This window comes from Fundulus heteroclitus, chromosome 3 (genome assembly GCF_011125445.2).
Source record: "Fundulus heteroclitus isolate FHET01 chromosome 3, MU-UCD_Fhet_4.1, whole genome shotgun sequence".
Classification (NCBI taxonomy): domain Eukaryota; kingdom Metazoa; phylum Chordata; class Actinopteri; order Cyprinodontiformes; family Fundulidae; genus Fundulus; species Fundulus heteroclitus.
Window position 1 is genome coordinate 30,555,147 of NC_046363.1, and position 20,509 is coordinate 30,575,655.

General features: G+C 37.0%; 1 protein-coding gene across 1 annotated transcript; it reads right to left on the minus strand.

Moving 5' to 3' along the window:
* Positions 1-4,306: 4,306 nt before the first annotated feature.
* Positions 4,307-12,262, minus strand: LOC118562642 (carcinoembryonic antigen-related cell adhesion molecule 6-like). Its single transcript, XM_036135207.1, has 8 exons — positions 12,169-12,262; positions 9,979-10,299; positions 8,799-9,077; positions 8,247-8,513; positions 5,617-5,716; positions 5,245-5,282; positions 4,841-5,009; positions 4,307-4,659 (listed from the first exon to the last, which is right to left on the minus strand). Exons 1-7 carry the CDS (start codon positions 12,212-12,214, stop codon positions 4,867-4,869), a joined length of 1,194 nt encoding a protein of 397 aa, XP_035991100.1. The 5' UTR covers positions 12,215-12,262; the 3' UTR covers positions 4,307-4,659; positions 4,841-4,866.
* Between the last annotated feature and the right edge of the window lie 8,247 nt (positions 12,263-20,509).

Genomic DNA, 20,509 nt, shown 5'->3' on the forward strand with positions numbered 1-20,509 from the left:
TATTCCAAAAACAAAGCCATTAGCTTCATTACAATCAAACCGATAATAAATAAGGAAATTAGAGGAAGCTTATGCTAGCCACTAACCTATAAACTGCTAACTAAATGGCTGTCACTCACTCTGTGTCACACGCTTTGGACAAAAGATGCTGCAGGCACACACATGATGGCTGAACATGCACAACACTGCATGTTTAGGGGATAGCTGTTTTAGCTCAGGATAAATTATTTTTAAATTTTAAGTTTTACACTGCATTGGAACATTTGAGAAAGATATTCTATCCATCTATGCCCAGGCACCTGGAAGCCAGTATTGCCTATTCTTGCAAGAGAAACAGGCAACCGGCTCTATGAAAAGAATAAAAAAGAGCCAGACAACCAACTCACCACACTGTAATACAGAGGGTGCTTGTAAACAGTATATGAACAAGTTCAATAGTCACTTATAATAAGCAGATATGGCAACACTGCTGGAAGCCTGGAACATAGTACAGGACTTCTGGAGGTCCATCCTCCCCTCTGTCATCAGACTCTTTTTTAACAAACAAGCAATAAATTCTGACTTTTGGGGTTACTTGTTGGTGCAAAATTAATAATATAAATGTTTTTTTTTATTTAATGTTCACTATTTTTTAACTGAAAAGTATACATACAAATATGTTTAAATATTGCTGAGTAGAAACATCTTTTCTTATTCTATACAAGCTGGTTAAATGTCCCTTAAGTTTTGCCATAAGGTAAGCAGACAGTGCCAGTGTTTTGTATAAAAGTGTTGAAAAAATAAGAGTGTCCAACATGTGTCCACCAATTTTCTACTAAGTTGCCTTGCAAACACAGGCTTGGTGGTGGTTGTAACCAGTGTTGTATAGTAATGAAGTAAAAATACTTCACTATTGTACTTAAGTATATTTTGGAGTACTTTACACTTTTCTCGAGTATAAAATCTTTTGATAACTTTTACTTTTACTTCACTATATTTCTGAACTTCATTGCATACTTTTACTCGAATACATTTTCAATGTTTGGTTTAGTTACTCGTTACAAAAAGAGAGAGAGAGGAACAAGTGTTTTGACCCCACCTACTGATTGACTGCAACAAAGTCAGGACTTGCCTGGGTTTGTTCATCACCACCAACAGGACAAGAAGCTGGTTCAGTGGTAGGGCAGGTTAAATTAACCTTGTGGTTTAGGTAAAGCATCTAATAGCAGAGAGTCCTAATTTTCTGAACTAAATGATACCTGCAGGTGTATCTATTAGCAGGTTTACCACTTCCTGTAGGTTGACTAGACCTGGTTTATCACTTAACCATGTTCTTAGTATACACCCCCTTTGCCTGCACTTGGTTGTGTGTTGGTTGCTTAGCACTGACCTTACTTGAAGAAGGAAAACTGAAAGCTTAGAAAAAGGTTGTATTTTCTGTCTAAACTTGGTCTAAATTTCTCCTGGACTTGGTTGTTTATATCATTTTAAGTGAATTTGACTTTCAAAGTTTACCAAAATATGAAAAAATGGCATTCAAACTGCATTTGCTTTGTTTTACTTTTTACTTGTATTTTTCATTACATTACTTGTGTACATCTATTTTTACAGTAATTTTCATACTTAAGTACAGGACATGTCAGATACTTTAAGACTTTAACTCAAGTAACATTTCAGTCAGTGACTTGAACTTTTACCAAAGTCATATTTTGGAGAGGTACCTATACTTTTACTTGACTCCGAGATTTCAGTACTTTATACAACACTGGTTGTAACTGCGCTATACTTTCAGTCTACTTTATCTTCTAACACGATGTTACATTTAGAAGTCATAATGACCAACTTATGGTGAATAGACGTTTGTTTTAAAATTATATATATATATATATATATATATATATATATATATATATATATATATATATATTGGGGGGGGGGGATTTATTGTGTGGTACTTTTTACCACAAAATACCCCCAATTTTTATTGAAAGTAATCTGACAGGAAAGGGGGACTAAACTAACTACCCTTTTTAAACCGTGTAGAGAACGGTCCAAGCTCAGTAACAGAGATAACTATTGAGTGTAAATAGAACGCAACTGAACTGCACCGTGCCAGACACAACCGAACCGCGCTAAATCTAGTACCAGTTCGATAGGTGGGCTCGGCTGGGTTTTTCAGTGGCTCAGTTCTCTGATAACAAAGAGAACATGAGCAGACAGCATAATCTCCTTACAGTCAGAAATTTCAGACATTCATAAAAATACTAGCTTCCTTACTGTGCCACACGATTTCCAGTGATGATTCTGCTTAGCAGTGTGATGAACCTCAACGTCTGTCGTTGTTTCCTGCGTCTGTAAGCCGTGATCATTTGTCTTATCCACTTCCCAAAAGCCGACTCTGTCAAGTAAATTTACCAAAGGTTGTCTTCTTCGCCTGACTCTCCGCAAACAACAAAATATTACAATTATAACAAAACATAACTTCCTGAATGTTACGGGCGTCGCCATTTTTATTTGCTTGATTCCCTCCTTCAATCCTAGAGAGCAGTAGTACCGTAGATCGTCAATAGGAGGCAAGGAACCGTGGTAGTGTGATGTGTAAATGGTCGTAAGAACCAAGCTCAGCACGGTTAACTGATCCAAGCTAGGTCAGATCTCGGCAAAGATCGGTTAAAAAAAGGGTAGTGCAAATGGGGCTTATAAGAGAAGGAAGGCATGTGACGAAGGACCGGAGGCTGGAGTTGATGTCTAATAACCTCAACAGGCAACCAGATGTTTTACATATGGTTTTACATACAGTGCAGCCACATTTCCTTGTACTGCCATCACAATTCAACTATGGCCATCGGTACAGCGCACACTGCAAATGCATTCAAGACAGGTGGCCTCTGTTTTAAGCCTGTTTGCTGTTGCCATGAACCAGATAACTGAGAATTTCCATAGGTATGTAACAGATTATAGCTATGTGCTGTCATTTTGCAGCCTTTGTTACTGTGTATCCGTCAAATGTCTCAATCTCCATTATATAAACAGATTGAAGCTTTCCATGTAGAAATAAAAGTTATAAGGGGAAAACTGTACTTTCTTCATGCAGATCAGTTTTGTTATAGTAGTCCTTGTGCTGGGGTGTATTTCACAAAGAACCAAAAAAAAAAATCTGATATTTAGTTAAGTTTATTTGTTAATCACAGTCTTCAGGATCAGTATAAAGCATTATAATACATACCAATAATGTTCTATATGATAGAGTTTTCAAATAAATTGTAATATAATACATGATTATGAACAGTATAAACGACCGTGCAAGCACAGGTTAGGTTTTCTTGAAGTATCTACATCATAAGTATACCAACATTCCTTAACGGTTTAGTAAAAAAAAAAAAAAAAAATAGGTCTCTTCTTTGTTGAATATGTCTCTTCTCCAAGAAACTTCTTCAGTCTGAAGAGTTCTAGATAAATTCAGCAGTATAAGGGATTAACACATGCAAAAAAGGACCATCCGCCTAACAACTGATCGGAAGAGCTCTAAGGGACGCTTATTGTTCCCAAAGGGCCTGTGGCATACTCACATTAACAGCAATGTGAGAGCGGGACAATTTGACCCGGAGGCCTCCACTGTTTCGTATCTTGGAGAAAAGATGAAACGTTTCAATAAAGAAGAAACTAGCTAGAGGACCTACGTTATTTACCTCTTTATTTTTATTTTCTTCCCAAAAGGACATACATAAAAGCAGAAATGTTACAATGGAAGTCAAAAGTCATCTATAAAGAATCAACAATTATATTCATAATGACACAAATAAGGAGGTCTTTTAATTATTTTGAAACTTCTTGATCTTGAGGCTTTGAAAAATGAATAATAAATTGATGGTTACACACTTTGGATGGCCTGTTTGACGACGTAAATTAGGGAAATGATAATAAATTCTAACACTTCCAAATATTTGACATGCTGTGTAACATAAATCATGGATTTCTTGCTGAACAGCAGAGGGAATGGCCCCACAGCTTAGACAACACAGCTGTAAACCCAGTTACAGATAGCAGAGGTCCACAGTCACCCCCGTCAAAGGCTGAACTCGCCTTAAATACAAACTCTGTTTTTATCCTTAAAGCCCAACACAACAACGTATCCAATACCTGTTCAGCCTATGTGAAGTTCTTCTTTTTATCAAGGAGGAAGTGCATAGTCCTTATTTACTGTTGTTCACACAACTTCCTCTTTTCAGCAATAAAGCATCTTTGGTGGAGAGGCAATTTATCGCACTCCTTTCAGACCAATGTCACGTCAAATGACATGAATAACCGATCAGAGGAAGTTATTGCATTTCACCAGCAAAGCTAGAGGTTGAAATGTCAAGCCCAGTTTAACATAGATAAAGTTCACATAAATAAACGGTTTAGCTGATATAACAAATCTGGTTAAGGGCTTTGCATCGATAAAACCTTTCTATGATTTTGATATTCTAGATCAATATGAAGTATTGATATCATTAAACATTTTAAATACTGCATATTTAACAAATCATTAAAACTTTACATATTTAATTTTCTGTTTTAAGACTTTAAAACTTTGACCGAAGGAAATAAATGAGAGTAAAATCAAAAGCATAAATACAGCAACAGAAACATGTTTACACTTTCTTCCTGTCATCTCATGCATCATTGTCATCTGATCATCTGCGTAACAAGAATAAAAAAAATAATATTAGTGCATTGATTAACTGCATACCAACATATTGGTCTTATAAGATGCCATTTAACTTCTGAGGCCTTTTTTTTTTTTTGTTGGAAAATTTAAATAAAAACATTTACCAAAATTCTTTTTTGACATAATCCTAATTATCAGATCAGAACTCACCTTTAAACTGCAAAAAGTGGTTGATTTTATGTCGTCTCTATCTGTGACATGTCCTCATACACATGTTCTTGTTCTTTACTACTCTGTACACCTGTAACATTCTCATAAATGTGATCCTCTTCAATATTTTCCTTTATTTTCGGTATGTTTGCGTACACGTTTTCTTGTTCTAGGAAGGAAAATATTTTGGATGATGGTGTTTTAAAAAAGCTCAGGATAGGTCTGAGAGCATGTAACAATAAATTTTCTAAATAAATGTTCAACAATGTTTGGACAGTTTGAGATATTTCCTTGAGGTCTGTGGTAAACAAAACAAGTTCCTTAATATATATTACGGTAAATTTAAAACTGAATTTGTTACTAGGAAAGTGAAAAAAACTATGATGAAATGTAAACAAACTAACCTGTTTTGGCTGGCTGTGATTTAGCTTCTAGACCTTTTCTAAACGTTGCAGGAAAACAACATTGTTGAAATGTGTTAAACAACCTGCACATCATCATAAATTTCATGTTAACAAGTTTTAGAAGCTTAAAGTACAAATAACAAAGTACTAATGATAAAGAGAAAATTATTAAATTAACTTTTACATATTGATTACTGAGAAAACACAGATTGTTGCTAGCATTTAAGGTGCCTTCTAAAGTGAAATTTAGGGATAGTCACATGAAATTATTAGCAGGTAGGATTAATTAGATGTAAAAGAGAAATATATCAAATTAACTTTTATTACATATGATTAACTGGAATTTGTAGATCGTCACATGAAGAAACGTACCTTCTTTTATAGATAAAGTAGCCGCCAGCAGCTCCTGCAGCAATAACTAATAAACACATGATTACTATTCCAGCAATGACACCTCCTGAGAGTTTATTTCCTGAAATAAAAAAGAAGATGCACAAAAGCAGTTTATATGTAAAAACATGTTGGTTATTTTTTCAGCTAACACGTGTATTTTAGTTATTTAGTTACTTAAATCCATAATATTCAATATAAAAATTACATAGGAAGCATAGAAAATGTATAAAAGCCCACTGCTGTGTCTGCTGTAGAGACTTTACAAGTGTATTCTATATTTGATTCATATCTTGCAGTTGTATTTTATTTCATTGAATAAATTTAAATTGAAAAATAAAAAAAGGTTTATCTGTGTTAATAGTTGACTATGGCTTGAAGCTAAAGTTCTAATTCCTCTCAAGGTCAGTTTTCTACATTGGACCAATGGAAAAAAAAAATTATTTAATACACAACTGTTGGTAATAGATGTATGTACATCTACTGTACGGTATGTGCACCTGGTTGGGGCTAAGTCTTCATTAATTATTGCATCGATGTAGCATGGCATGGAGATGATGAGTTAATGTAACCTGACTCTCGCCAGATGGATTTTGTACTGCAGATCTCCACGTGGCTCAGCACATCCATCTGGAATCGTTAATATTGGGAGGGATTTCAATGCCACATAAAATGGACGAGCCAATCAGGACCGCCGGTGGGATTTTCATATATGTGACGTTTCAGAGAAGCGACTGTTTGGATTCAGACAACAATAGCGATCTCGCAGTGTGGAAGCAAGTGGTAACATTGATGGTTCTATTTCATCAGTGTTGTCCAATCTACCCAATATTATTCTTTTAAAAGAACACCAGAGAACGGCTTTGAAGGCTTTTGTTAATGGAAACAATGTTTTTACCCTTCTCCTGACCGGGTTTGGTAAGACGCTCGTCAGCGTCACCGGTTGGTTTTGATGTAAGTGGTTGAGGTCACACAAGTGATTTATCCAATCATTTGCAAGCATTTTTGATAAAGCCCCTCCTTCTGAAATACATCTCCAATGGAGCGATGCCAGATGGATGTCTGGAGCTCTGCGGAACAAAATCCATCTGACGAGAGTCAGCTTAGCATTAATGTGAGTTAATGTGACAATGTTAACGACAATGTTAATGTTTTAAAGAAGCCCAGGTTGCTTTTACAGCTGCCTTCAGCTCCTTTGCATTGTTGGCTTTTTGCTTTAATCTAAAAAGAGGACACTAAGCAACAGTTTAGCAATATGTCTCCTTAGCCTGAGTAAGACGCTTCTGTGATTGCCCGGATCAGGAGTGTTTTACCACAAATAGACTGCAAAAGTTGAAGCCCAAGTCCTGTATATGTCTGTATGTGGTGGCTGTTGAAACCCGGGCTCCAGCCGGTAGACCAAATCTTGTGAATTTTATCGTAACACTTCACTGAACTGTGTGTAACAAGGCTGCAGTTGTCCCTCCTTCTTGTGCACCTTTCTGTACAATGCTTTTTTTTTATCTACCCAACTTTCCATTTGTAGACACACTGTTTTATGAACAGAGAGCTTCTTTGGCAAGGTGCTTGTGCAGATTCTTAATCATTGGTGTCATGTCTTTAGATTTAAGCCTGTTGTAGATTCTTTGCCAATTATGGTACATTGCTTACCCTCCTGGTTCTATTGGATCAGCCGGTGACTGTGTAGGGCATAACATGGTGTGAATATCATATTTTTGCAATCATTTTCTTTTTTTGTCAGTCTTAAATAATATGCAACCTTTGAGAAAATGTGAATTTTGTGTTTTCATTTGCTGCAAGTCATAATCATTTAAATCAACACATATAATGACTCTTATACATGTGTATACTACATTTATTTTTTTAGTTGAACACCAGAAATAAAACTTTAAGTTGTCTGTACAAATTCTCAGTTATCTGGGTCACTGCGCGAGTAAAAAGGCTTCAATCGCAGGCATCAGGGCCTTTGCTCAGCTTTTCTGAAAACGTTTCGGCACCTAGACCCTAGGCAAAGACCCAGGAGTCTTTTTCAATTCTGGCGGCTCGCTCTTGAGCAACCAGTAGTTGGAGTGCTGCTGTTTTTAAGGACATGGAGACCCATCCTTTGAGGCTCATTCTAAGTCAGATGCAAATCGATGACCCACTTGTCACTGTCAGGGTTGTTAGAAGCTATTGCTTGGTGTAAGTGAAGTGCCTGTTCACCTGAATCACGATTCAGGTCAACAAGTACTTTGATTGTCATGATATATTGAGAAGCATTCCATTGAATACTATTTATTTTTACTGCATACTATTTACACAGCTGCAAATGACCATAAACCTTTGCATTCTTTTTACTATTAACATTTTGTCTTTAATGAAGTTTGTCCTTTACAAAGTAGTGAAAGATCATTAAAGGTTTCTTAAAATACAGTATGAAATATGATCAGCTAAATGTATTTTTTATTATTTTTACAAGTAAGATGTTTAAGATCAATAATTACAAATAAATATACAATTCAGAGTTCAGTAAAGCAGAGTTTTTACTATTGCAAACCAATCACCTAGATTATTAAAGCTTGAATTCACAATACATGTTTAAGACTTAAGCCTTTGCAGATCTTTACACTTACCTTTTACAGAGATGGTGCTGGGCTGAGATGTTAGATATCTCAAAGTTTTATTGTTAAAGGCCTGGCAACTGTAGTTTCCACTCTGTCTGGTCTGAATGTCCACCAGTGTGACTTCTGGTCCAGCATAAGGCAACATATCTCCATTCAGAAACCACAGAAACTCAGCAGAAGGTTTAGACTCAGCTGTGCAGCTCATGTTGATGTCTGATCCTTTATCATAGTACTCCTGTGATGGAGAAATATTCAGCTGTGTATTTTCTGGACCATCTGAAGACAGAAAACAATTATTCATGAGTAGCATAATCTAAAAAAAAGTGGAAAAATGAAGTATTTTGTGAAAAATTTATATTTCAACACAGCATGGTGAATATCAGAATCAGAAATACTTTAATAATCCCAGAGGGAAATTGTTGAATATGATCAATAATTGTCATTTTGTTGTGTTATAATAAAAGAAAACAAAAAGGTGCTTTGGTTTTGTTTTCATGTATAGCCGCCGGTCAGTGTTGTGAAGTACAGGTTTATAATTGTTAAGTTTGGTTCGTAACTCACAGCTAACAGAGAGATTTACTGGATCACTGCTGCCATTGTTCACAGAGCTGAACACGTGGCAGTGGTATGTTCCCTCGTCATAACGGGTCACATTGACTATTGTGAGACGGGATCCTCCATCAGTGATCTGAACTCTGTCACCAGCTGTAACCTTAGAGGTGTTGTTCATCCAGAGGAAGCAGAGATGGGATCCAGGAGAGGAGCAATGCAGGCTGACAGAACTGTTGAACTCAACCAGCTCCGTGCTGCTGGGAGTTAGTGACACATTGGAAACTGGTGCTGTGGATGCTAAACAAAGCAAATCAAGATTAAGGACAAAACGCCGACAAACCTTTGAGGCATTGACACCAAATTCCTTTTTTCCTCTCTTGGTTTTAACAGCATTAAACTACTGATGATTTGGTGTAGGTTAGCAAACTTTTCCAGAAAGATATATTTTTAACAAAAAAAAAAAGATCACTAAATCAGTGAATCCTTCACAGTTTGACGATATGAGAGAGCAGAGATGTTCAAATCCTGGCTGAGACTTTTTTATGGAGTTTGAATGTTCTTCTTGCAAGTTTTGGCGCCTGTGACACTAGGGTACTCAGTGTTGAGCAAAGAGTGAAGGCATGTTTGCCTTAAAACTTAGACTTTGAATTGTTTTGGGGGAAGTGATCAGATTGACAAAAGCAGCAATCAAATGATTATTTCCTCTACAAAATGTTGTTTAAATATGCTAATAATAAAACGATAGAAACATGGCTTGCCTCAAAATGGGTATTCCACAAACTAATCTATGTTTTACCTTCTGAAACTAAATAAATAAAATTCATATTAATATAAATTCTAAATTTAACCAGGAAAAATGTACATTTTAATATTGATTAGTATTAAAATATGAAAGTAAACAAAAATCAATCCATTTTCTTTACCTACTTGGTCCTGTCAGTGTTCAGGGGGCTGGAGCCCATCACCACCAATTGCAAAGATTTAGTTAGTAATAAATGTATTGCGTTTTTGAATATCTATTTATCCAGGAGAACATATCTGGTGCAAAGTTACTGCAGTTAAGTTGAAAATGATTTTACACAATAAAGACATAATACATGTGAAACATTATGAAATGTATATTTTCAAATTTTTCAAAAACTTTAAAAACCATAAAATTATTTTCTGGTGGATTTTAACATCTACTCACCATATACCTTCAATATTGTTCTTCCCATCTGACGGGTACCATTAGCTGTCCTAATGTTAACATAGTAGATTCCACTGTCATTGACTGTCAGCTCTCTGAGCTCCAGAGATCCAGTGGACCTGAAGAGCGTGATCCTGCCTTCATAATCTGGAGCAGTTGAGTTGGAAGAAGACTGTGTGGTTACTATGGGTTTATCAGGCCCAAAAGTCCAGTTCACAGAAAGCAATGGTTGTGGGTTGAGGTTGGTCCGTAACATCACCGTCCAACATGCAGATCCATTCAGAGGACCATCTGGTAACACTCCAGCTCCATCAGATAAACCTGGAAGAGGCAGATTTTGTTTTGACAGGAATTCAGTGATAATATTAAATACATCTCAATATTAAGATGTCCTCTTCTGATTGTGACCTACTTAATAATAACAAATAATTTCTGTTATAAAATTATTAATAAATATAAATAATGAACGTGAAAAAAGGTTTTACTGTATTCCAGTTTTATTTCAAATGATCTTTATCAAAGCTCTGCTAAATTTACTTTTTAAAGAGTTGAATCCTAATAGGACACGTCAGTTTTACTTGTTTTATTTGTAGATTTTTCTATAACTCTTAACACAATCAGACTTCAACTGTTAAGGCTCAAAAAGGCTCCTAGAAGGGTTTGATTTAGGCCACAACCTGGTGGGTTTGATTGTTGGTTTTCTTTTAACTATAAAGGACACAGAGATTGAGAGTAAACAGTATTCTTTTAGACCTAAAACACAAATTCCTATGGTCACTGTTACATTTTACTCTTTTGTGTGTCAAAGCAAACATGGCAGCAAATTATCAAGTATGTTGATGATTCTGTAGCTGTCAATCTGCTGAGACTGAAAGCAGCCATGGCCCAGTGATCATTGCTTTCATTCAATGGTGTAGGAGTTTTACCATACCATGGTATGGTCATTGCTTTTAGGAGTAAATCATGTGGACAAAGTCATTTGAATCAACTGTCAGACCATTGAATTTGGAAATTTTTATCAATATGTGTGGACTGTCATTGATGACAAATTGAACTTTGAAGCAAATTTTTAAGTTGTGTGTAAAAAGGCTGTTAAAGGAAACGTTCACACTTTCATATTGACCAAACCTTAATGGCCATTTTTTATGAAACTGTTTTGTCTTTGTGGTTGGTGTCATGGATCAGCCACATATATCTTCAGAGGGGAGAAATGCCTTAAATCAAACAGTTAAATGGTCATCGAGACTGAACCTTGAGCCACTACAGCTTCCTCTATCCCTGTACACCAGACAGGTACAGCAGGCAGCTTATTCCATAAATTTTGATTATTTACACAGCAAACTTCAGCTTTTTCCCCCCTGGACGGAGACTCTTAGTCCCAAAAGGCAGAACACAACTTTATAAAAACAGCTGTGTTCATACTGCTGTTATCAAATTAAATAAGATGTAGAGACACTTTGAAAATACAAAAGCTAACAGGCCTGTACCATATAGGCCATTAAATGTGCAATATATTTTGCCTTATAATCATTTAATGTGGTTTGGTTTTAACTTGTTTTCACATTGGTTTCTTTGAGATGTCGATATTTGTAATTTATTTGATAGATTTTCTGTAAATTTAGATGTGTCCTTCCTCTCGAATGTCCTGACTGAGCCTGGAGTACTCTGAGCAGAAATTTGTATTCTTGAGACCTGCTATGTGTTCGTTTTTACAGTGTGTGTGTGTGTTCATCTTTATCTCACTGTAATTTTTTTTTACCTTAGAGTATTAATAAAGTAACCTGAACCCGAACCTGATTAAAATTATACACTGTGGTCAACTCTGCTGTAAAACCGAGTAAGAAAATTTTATACATTTTGTTATCTTTGTTTGGAAAAGAAATGTGAAAATCATTCAATGTTTAAGTCATACTTTTCAAAGGCATATTTTGTTATCACCAAAAAATAAAACAGGTAAAAATTTAAGACAAAATACACCCATTTTTTAAATATAAAATGTTGCATTGTATGATTTCTTGTATCTTCTGTTGCATGTAAACACAATTTAAATATAAGTCGTTTTCATTAATAAGAAGGCAAAGTATATAAAACATTATCTTGCAACTTTAGGAATTTACCATCACTATGATATGGTTTCAACCAACAGTATGTGAAACTTTTCTTCTTATATTTTTAGTGATAAAAACTTACCTGAGAAAATTCCAGGGATGATGAAGTACAAAATAGATGATTTCATCTTATCTTAGTAAGTATAACAAAAAAGGTGAAGCGTCTATGCCCTCAGTGACTGCCGTTTGGTATATGATCCAACAACAGCAGCAATAGGAAGTGAAACTGTCAAACCTTCATTTATTAATTATTAACACATTGGAGTGTTTGGATTCTTTCAGCAACAGTTTCAGAAGTCAATACTAACTAACTAACAACAAAAGCCATTTCAAAAAGAAAATAATCCCTTTTAAACCATTTTATAAACAAATTAGATTTTATTCTAAAAATTAGCCATCAGGAGTTTTTGAAAAGCTGAAGTTGTTCCAGAGTCTTAAGCATCTAAAACAGCTCAATAAAAGCGTATATTTGTCTTAAAATGATAGTTAAACGGGAATATGTTTATGAATCAAATGTTAGGCCATCACATTGTACAACTATTTTGGGAGACAGAGATCATAATATCACGGACATCATGTGAAGCAGAAAAAAACTATTATTAGTTTAAGTCTATAAACAATCAAATTGATTTATTTTAATAGAAATTAAAAGAAATAAGCAACAGCTATTTATTCTTTTATTTTTCATATCTATTATTATTTATCAGTTTTGACTAACACTATGTTAGTTAACACACTCAAGTATGTGTACATATCACACGTTTTGAGTGTAAGAAATTAAAGGTGACCTAATATGCTTCCATTTAAACATGATAATTACATTTTTCCCTCCAAAATCATTCTCAGATAGTGAGATTTCACCTCCCCAGTTTCGCCTATTTTGAGCTCCTTTCAGAATGAGCTGTTTTTATTATATGCAAATAAGCTGTAGCTGGCCGTGCTCCCAAACTCAATGTTTACACTTGCAGTTTATACACGAGAAAATGGCTGCCAGCAGATACACAATGGTACGGCTGAGTCAGACCTAGACACAGAAACGGAGTCTCCTCAACCAGCAAGGATCAGCCCAGTCAAGCAAAATGAATGAATTCACACATAGCATAATATCACAGGACAGTTCCCAGCTGGTGGTGCCAAGCTTGTGCTTTGCTCTTTTATTTCTTGTTTTTTAAAAGTGGCCGCAAGTCAGCCCTCCTTCAACATGAGCACAATCAGCTATCATAACATCCGTCATAACGTGCAACATGCTAACTCACGTGGTACTGAAGCACAAAAGGTGTAAAAAGTAATTTTTTCACAATAGGTCACCTTGCAGCTCCAAGGGAACTGTGCCTACTTTGTTGCTGGGTGTTAACTTTGGAATGATTTGCTGCTGTACTTAAAACACGGTGTTATGTTTTATGTAGAACCTCTAAACCTTAATTTATTAATCATTAGCAAGTGCTTTTAGTTGAATTCTGTCATAGCTCACACCAGGGGCATTTTTAGGGTTTTGAAACACTGGGGGCTTTAGCCCAGCCCCCCATCCTTCCTCCTCTTCTTACTTCAAAAACTCACATGGTCTACACTCTACTTACACCATTTTTTTAAAAATCATTCATCAAATGCTCAAACAAGGGAAATGTGCAGGGACAGCTTTTTCCATGGACAGGTTGTCAAAAACTGAGACTTTTCGCCGAAATTGGGGACATCTGTCGGGCACCCTAGGCTATCAGTAGCATTACCTTGTTCTAAATGACAAATCATGATTCTACCAGATAGCAATGCAAAACACAGAAGACAAATCTATAAGTACTTACATCTCCATCAGCTGCAGATTTACTATGAACAGTATGGCTACGATGTACCTTCAGAAGTCTTTTGGTAAATCCTGCCATTTACTCTTAGTAGATTTGAAAAAGGGTTCTTCGCGACGTGATTTACACAAACCAAACATTTGCCCTCAAAAGTGAAATAAAGCTATACATTCTCTGTGAATGAGAGAATGTGCATGGTCACATGTTTAATACAGTCAACAATAAACATTTGCCCTTTCCATTGTGCAGCGCAGGGACTGGTAAAACCAGCTGACCAAACAAAGTCCTCTTCTGGTTTGCCACTAGGTGAATGGCTGGGGTCTGCTGGGGTTGCCAGTTGAGGGGCAGCACCCACCGATTGTGACAAAATAATTAGGAGGTTTTTGAAATGGCTCACTTTTAAGACACGAGCAAAACATTCACTTTTTTCCAGAAATGGCTGGATTGTTTCTTTGGTACCTTTGCTAAAATAAGGCTCCCTTCATAGATGGGTAATAATTTCCTAGACATGTTTTTAATTTATCTGTAAACATTTTATAACTCATTAGTAAGTATGTATTATATAGTAACTAAAGGCGAGCAAGCGACAAGACGGACCGATTTGCACTTACCAAGGCAAGGCAAGGCAAATTTATTTGTATAGCACATTTCAGTACAGAGACAGTGCAAAGTGCTTTACATTAATAAAATATAGGAAAAAAACAGAATGAAAGCAAGTAGGAATAAAATGTAGAAACAAAATAGAACATGGGAAAATAGAAACTAAAAGTAAACATTAAAAACAGTTGTAATACAAAGTTGAACTAACTAATGATGTTTCAGTAAAACAGTTTAACTAGAACAGTCGAAGGCAATCCTGAACAAATGTGTTTTTGATCTTCATTTAAAGGAACTTAGGCTTAACAAACTTTTACAGTTTTCTGGAAGTTTGTTCCAGATAAGTGGAGCATAGGAACTAAATGCTGCTTCTCCGTGTTTGGTTCTGGTTCTAGGTATGCAGAGAAGGCTGGAGCCAGACGACCAGAGTGGTCTGGAGGGTTTATACACTGATAACAAGTCTGTGATGTATTTAGGCGCTAAGCCATAGGGTAGTTCACGCGTGACGTCAGTGCTACATCCGGGTCCCGCGGGTAGGCAAAAAACAGGACTGTTCTCGTCTACTACATGACAAAACGGGTGATTTAGAGCGTACTTTTTGTTAGTTTATTTTTGGAATCTAAACAATGCCTACGACTTGTTGTGCTCCCTGTTGCACACAGAGGCATTCCAAATCGTTGGATGTACGTTTCTGTCGTTTACCGAAGGAGGAAAGACGAAGAAAGAAATGGATATTTTCAAAGAAAAGAGCGCAGGCAGACACTCCCAATGGACTGGGGGAGCCGTCATACTACGACAGAATTTGCAGTCTACACTTCATCTCCGGTAAATACAACTTAATTCTGTACTAGTCATTGTTCTTCTTAAATAGCGGCGGAGGGGAGGTGGCGATCGTTACATGGGCCGGAGACGCGGCTGCTGCAGCAGACAGCGGCTGCATTACGCACCCGTTCACGCGCGCTAGTATGTCTGTGTTTACGCTGCAACGTCGCCGACACCCCCACCCATTTTAACAAGACAAAAACACCAAAATAATCCGTAGTGAACAATTGTTTTTTTTTTAACCTACCGGGCGGGTCTTCCTCTCTGCTGAGGCGCGGTCTGTGTCCGACTCCGCGTTCGTATGTTACACAAACATGTGTGAACATCCATCCATCCATTTTCTGACCGCTTAATCCCTCATGCCGTTGCTGGAGCCTTTTTCCCGATATAAAATAATTGTAGCCGTCCAGTGGTTTCAGGGGCTTTCGTGCTCTCTTGTCCGTACTGGCCTGCCGTGTTTATAAGGCAGCTGTATGTCGCGGTACGGAACACTTGGCCAGCATTTCACATACTCGCTCTGTCCCTTCAGGCTTTTGCTGTGTGGATCTGGCAATCTGACACCATCAACCATCAACTTACTCTAAAAACGATCTTGTGATACTTTATCTAATGAAGAAAAATACGTGGAGAACTCGTCAGTTTCTCTGTTTGCGTCCGCCATTGTGTTCGCCTTTTGCCTACCAGTCCGGCGCGCATGCGCGAAAAACCCGCATCAAAACAATAACAATGAACTGGTCTATTCAGGGATTATTAGACTAACAGAAGTATTTTAAAGTCTATTCTGTGAGAAACTGATAGTCAGTGTAAAGACTTTAGAACTGGGGTGATGTGATCTACTTTGACTTTTTAGGCAGACCTTTGAAAACACTGTTGCAGTAATCAATTCGACTAAAAATAAATGCATGGATTCGTTTTTCCAGATCCTGCTGAGATATTAGTCCTTTAATCCTGGAAATGTTCTTCAGGTGATAGAAAGACAACCTTTTTTTTTGATCCACTGTAGAAACGAGGACACACTGTATATAACCGATGCACCTTGTCCTACTTTTGACACCTTCTTCTGACTACTGATTACTGAGCAGATGTGACATGTGAATTTCTCCAATGTGAGATCAATAAAGCCTATCTTATCTTATCTTGTAATTGTCTTTAGATGCTTTTGGAGGTTCAGGTCTGAGCCCATCACTACTCCCAGATTTCGGGCATGATCAGTGGTTTCTAGCTGAAGCAGCTGAAGCTGTGTGTTAACTTTTGATCGCTCCTCTATTGGTCCAAAAAGTATTACTTCAGTTTTGTTTTTATTCGGTTGAAGAAAATGTTGGCCCATCTATGTTTGATTTCTTCGAGGCATTTACTCAGCGATTGAATGGATTCATAGTCACCTGGTAATATTGTGATGTAAAGCTGTGTGTCGTCTGCATAGTTATGGTAACTTATTTTGTTGTTGTTTTTTTTTATTTGAGCTAGAGGGAGCATGTAGATATTGAATAGGAGGGGACCCTGGATGGACCCTTGGGGAACCCCACATGTGATTTTTGTCATCTCTGATGTAAAGTTACCTACTGATACAAAAAATTCCCTGTCCTTTAAGTAGGATTTAAACCAGTTGAGTGCTATACCAGAGAGGCCGACCCAGTTCTCCAGGCGTTCTAACAGAATGGAGTGATCGACAGTATCAAATGCTGCGCTGAGGTCCAATAGAACCAGCACGGTGGTTCTTCCACAGTCTGTATTTATATGGATGTCATTAAACACCTTGATAAGGGCGGTCTCTGTACTGTGGTGAGCACGGAAGCCAGACTGGAAAACGTCAAAGCGGCTGGTCGTTGTTAAGAAGGGGTTTAATTGTTGAAACACAGCTTTTTCAATAATCTTACTGATAAAGGGGAGGTTTGAGATGGGCCTGTAGTTCTGGAGTAGTAGTTTGTCTAAATTGTTCTTTTTCAGCAGTGGTTTGATAATTGCTGTTTTTAGTGACTGGGGGAAAACACCTAACAGAAGGGACGTGTTTGTTATCTGAGTCAAATCAGACGCTATGACAAGTAAAACTTTCTTAAGGAAAACTGTGGCTAGAACATTAAGACGGCATGAGGAGGAACTTAGCTGCTGAATGATTTCCTCTAAGCTTTTGTAGTTTTTTTGCCTGGGGATAAAAACCAAAAATAAATAAAATAACTAAATCCAATTTCTGTAGTTTTGGCTAAGAGATAAAAAGAAGATAAAAAGTAAAAGGCAGGAAAATGTAAGCAAGCAGAGAGCAGAGAAAAAAGCGTCCGAGCAGGCAGAGAGGCGGAGTGCAGTCTGTAAGGTTAGGTCTCATGTTTTTCAGGTAGTAACTTGGTCTGAAATGTTTAATATAAGCAACTCTAGATGAAATATATAGTTGAACAGATTATGCTCACTTTTTCACAAGTAACCGATCTGTTTTGTCTATTGCTCCCCATTAATTAATGCATAGTAAACCCTTATGAATGAGTCATAAAGTGTTTACAGATTAATTAATAACATATCTAGAAACTATGCATCTGCCAACTTTAAGCGGAACCTTATTGTAAAGCGGTACTGTTTCTTTTAGTGCTTGGACTATTTTAAGAAGGAGAGACCCAAACCGAAGTACAAAACATGCAAAAAGTAGATTTTTCATAAATTGCAGCTCCGAGGGAAACAAATCTTCTTTGTTGCGGGGCCTTAACTTTGGAATGATTTGCTGCTGTACTTAAAACACGATTTTATGTAGAACTTCTAAACCTTAATTTACTAATCATTAGCTTTTAGATGAATTCTGTCACACCAGGGGCATTTTTAGGGTTTTGAAACATTGGGGGCTTTTGCCCAGACCCATCCTCTTCCCTCTTTAAAAAAATACCCTCTAAAGTCTGTAGTCATTTCCCAACATACATTTTTCCCTTGCACTCGGGGTGCACCACAGAAAAAAGGTTGTGTACTCCCACCTGGATAGACTTAGCTTAAATTATGCTGAGAGTGGGCAATCAGCTTCCAAATAATGTTTATTTTCTTCAGCCACCGTGGAACCAGTGAGGCCCAGAGCTTAAATGGCTGCACCTATAGGCCCTTCATAGAATATGGGGTTATATTTTGTATAAGGTGAAGCAACATTTAGTCTATGCCCCTCTGGGTACGTCCGGACCACAAACATAACAGAACAACTCCAAACTCAGCCTTCAGCATGCGTAATTATGTGCTCAGAGGCGACCTGCGCAAATACAGTAAACAGAGAGGAGTAATTGTCTCTAGTCAGGGTGGGGACTATGACAGAGCTGCTTCTTTGAGTGGTGAAGACATAGGTTACATAAATGCATAAATACAGAAGAAAGTAAATCAGCAGCTGGTTCAAGCATAATGACCAGCCAGACAACCCCTGCGTTCCTCAAGCACCACAGCTTCTCTGGAGGATCCAGTCCAGAGGAAATATTAGCATGTGAAACAGCCTCACACAACCAGTGTGAGGGAGTGGCACAGTGCAGCTGTTCATGCCACCTAACACAAGAGGGCAAGCATGTGACAGAAGAGATGAGATGAGGTTTCCTTCTCCGAGTTATGAGGAACAGGACAGAAGCCATTCAGGGCTCCCACTCTCCCACTCTGAATGAGCTAGTGATGCTTTCAGATCCAGGATTGCGAGGCAACACAGCTGAAATGAAATACATAGCAGAATATATAAATATTTAAAAAAAATCATGTATAAATATATATATAAAAAAAATCAACCAACAGGGTTAGATATGAGGTACATGTGGGATGTTATTTAATATAATTATTCACTGAGGATAAATTTAGTTTAACTCTGACATTTAATAGTCTTATTTGGATCTAAGGTTAATTCAATATCGGGGATTTAAGCCCTGGAGGCCCAGGTATATCGACATGCCTGACACACACATTAACACAAGATTTCATTTTAAGTTGAAATTGTTTAAAATGTATCCCAGGAAGTTTAATACAAGCACAAATTTTGCTTAAAAGTAATATCAAATATGAATATGATCATGGGTCAAACCTGAGAATAGGAAAATCTAAAGGTGCCATTTGTATTGATGAGTTTTTATGAAATACATGGTCTGTTTCTTAGGTGCTGCAATGTCACCTGAAGAAATCTTTTAAAAAGGTTAAAGATGTGTGCCTGCATTAACAAGAAGTGTAAGTAAAGAAATCAAAAAGCTAATCTGGTTAACATTAGAAATAATCATGACATTTTAAAACCTACACAAAATGTTAATCATTTACATGTGACCAAAGTATGTCTGGTCATATAACATTTACTGAGCATATCTAAGGCAGCAGTCATTTGGTTTGTGTAGACTTTGGACTCAGCTGCCAGTTCTTCCAGGGCTAAAATACCATCAAGTCATAAAAAGTCAGACAAATAAAATCATAAAAGCTGCATGTGGATGCCGCTAATAAACAGGTCAAAAGCACATTAAGGAAAATAATTCACTTTTTATGTCAAGATGAGGGCAGCACATAATCAGTACTTTAACATTGCATTCAGATTCAAATCCTTAGTGCAATTTTTATTTAAGTGACTTTTAACAGTGAAATATCTTCCAGTTTTGTTCTGCAACAACACTCTTTCACCACTGAGAGGAGATCTTTGACAGTATACGATCATGGGCTCCTTACTAGTGCCATGAATTTATTGCCATTTCCTGGATCCTGAAAGGTCGGTTTAATTAAATGAGATAAAAGCAAAATTGCAAACTAAACCTCTTGTCTGTTTTCTTTACCTGTTTTACAAGAAAGAAATTCAGATTTCCTAGTGAAGCTTCGGTTTTGTGCAGAATATCTTCACACTGGCTCAGGGAATGACGGCGGTATGTCTTGCAGAAATGTCCAAGTCTTGTCTGCTTGTTCCAGTGCCTCTCTGAATTTAGTTTTCAGTTCATTGCTGCACTGCATCTCAACTGGACACTTTCTGCATATCAGCTAAAAATGGGTCTGGAAACAGCTGGAATGTATCACAGCGTGCCTTGAAGTCTGCAAATGTCTTCCATTTCTGTCCTACAACAATACTCTTTCACCACTGAGAGGAGATCTTTGACATTTTACGATCATGGGCTCCTTGCTTATGCCATGAATTTACTAACATTTCCTGGATCATGAAAGGTCGGGTTTAATTAAATATGATAAAAGAAAAATTGCAAACCAAACCTCTTGTCTGCTTTCTGTGCCTGTTTGACAAGAAATGAA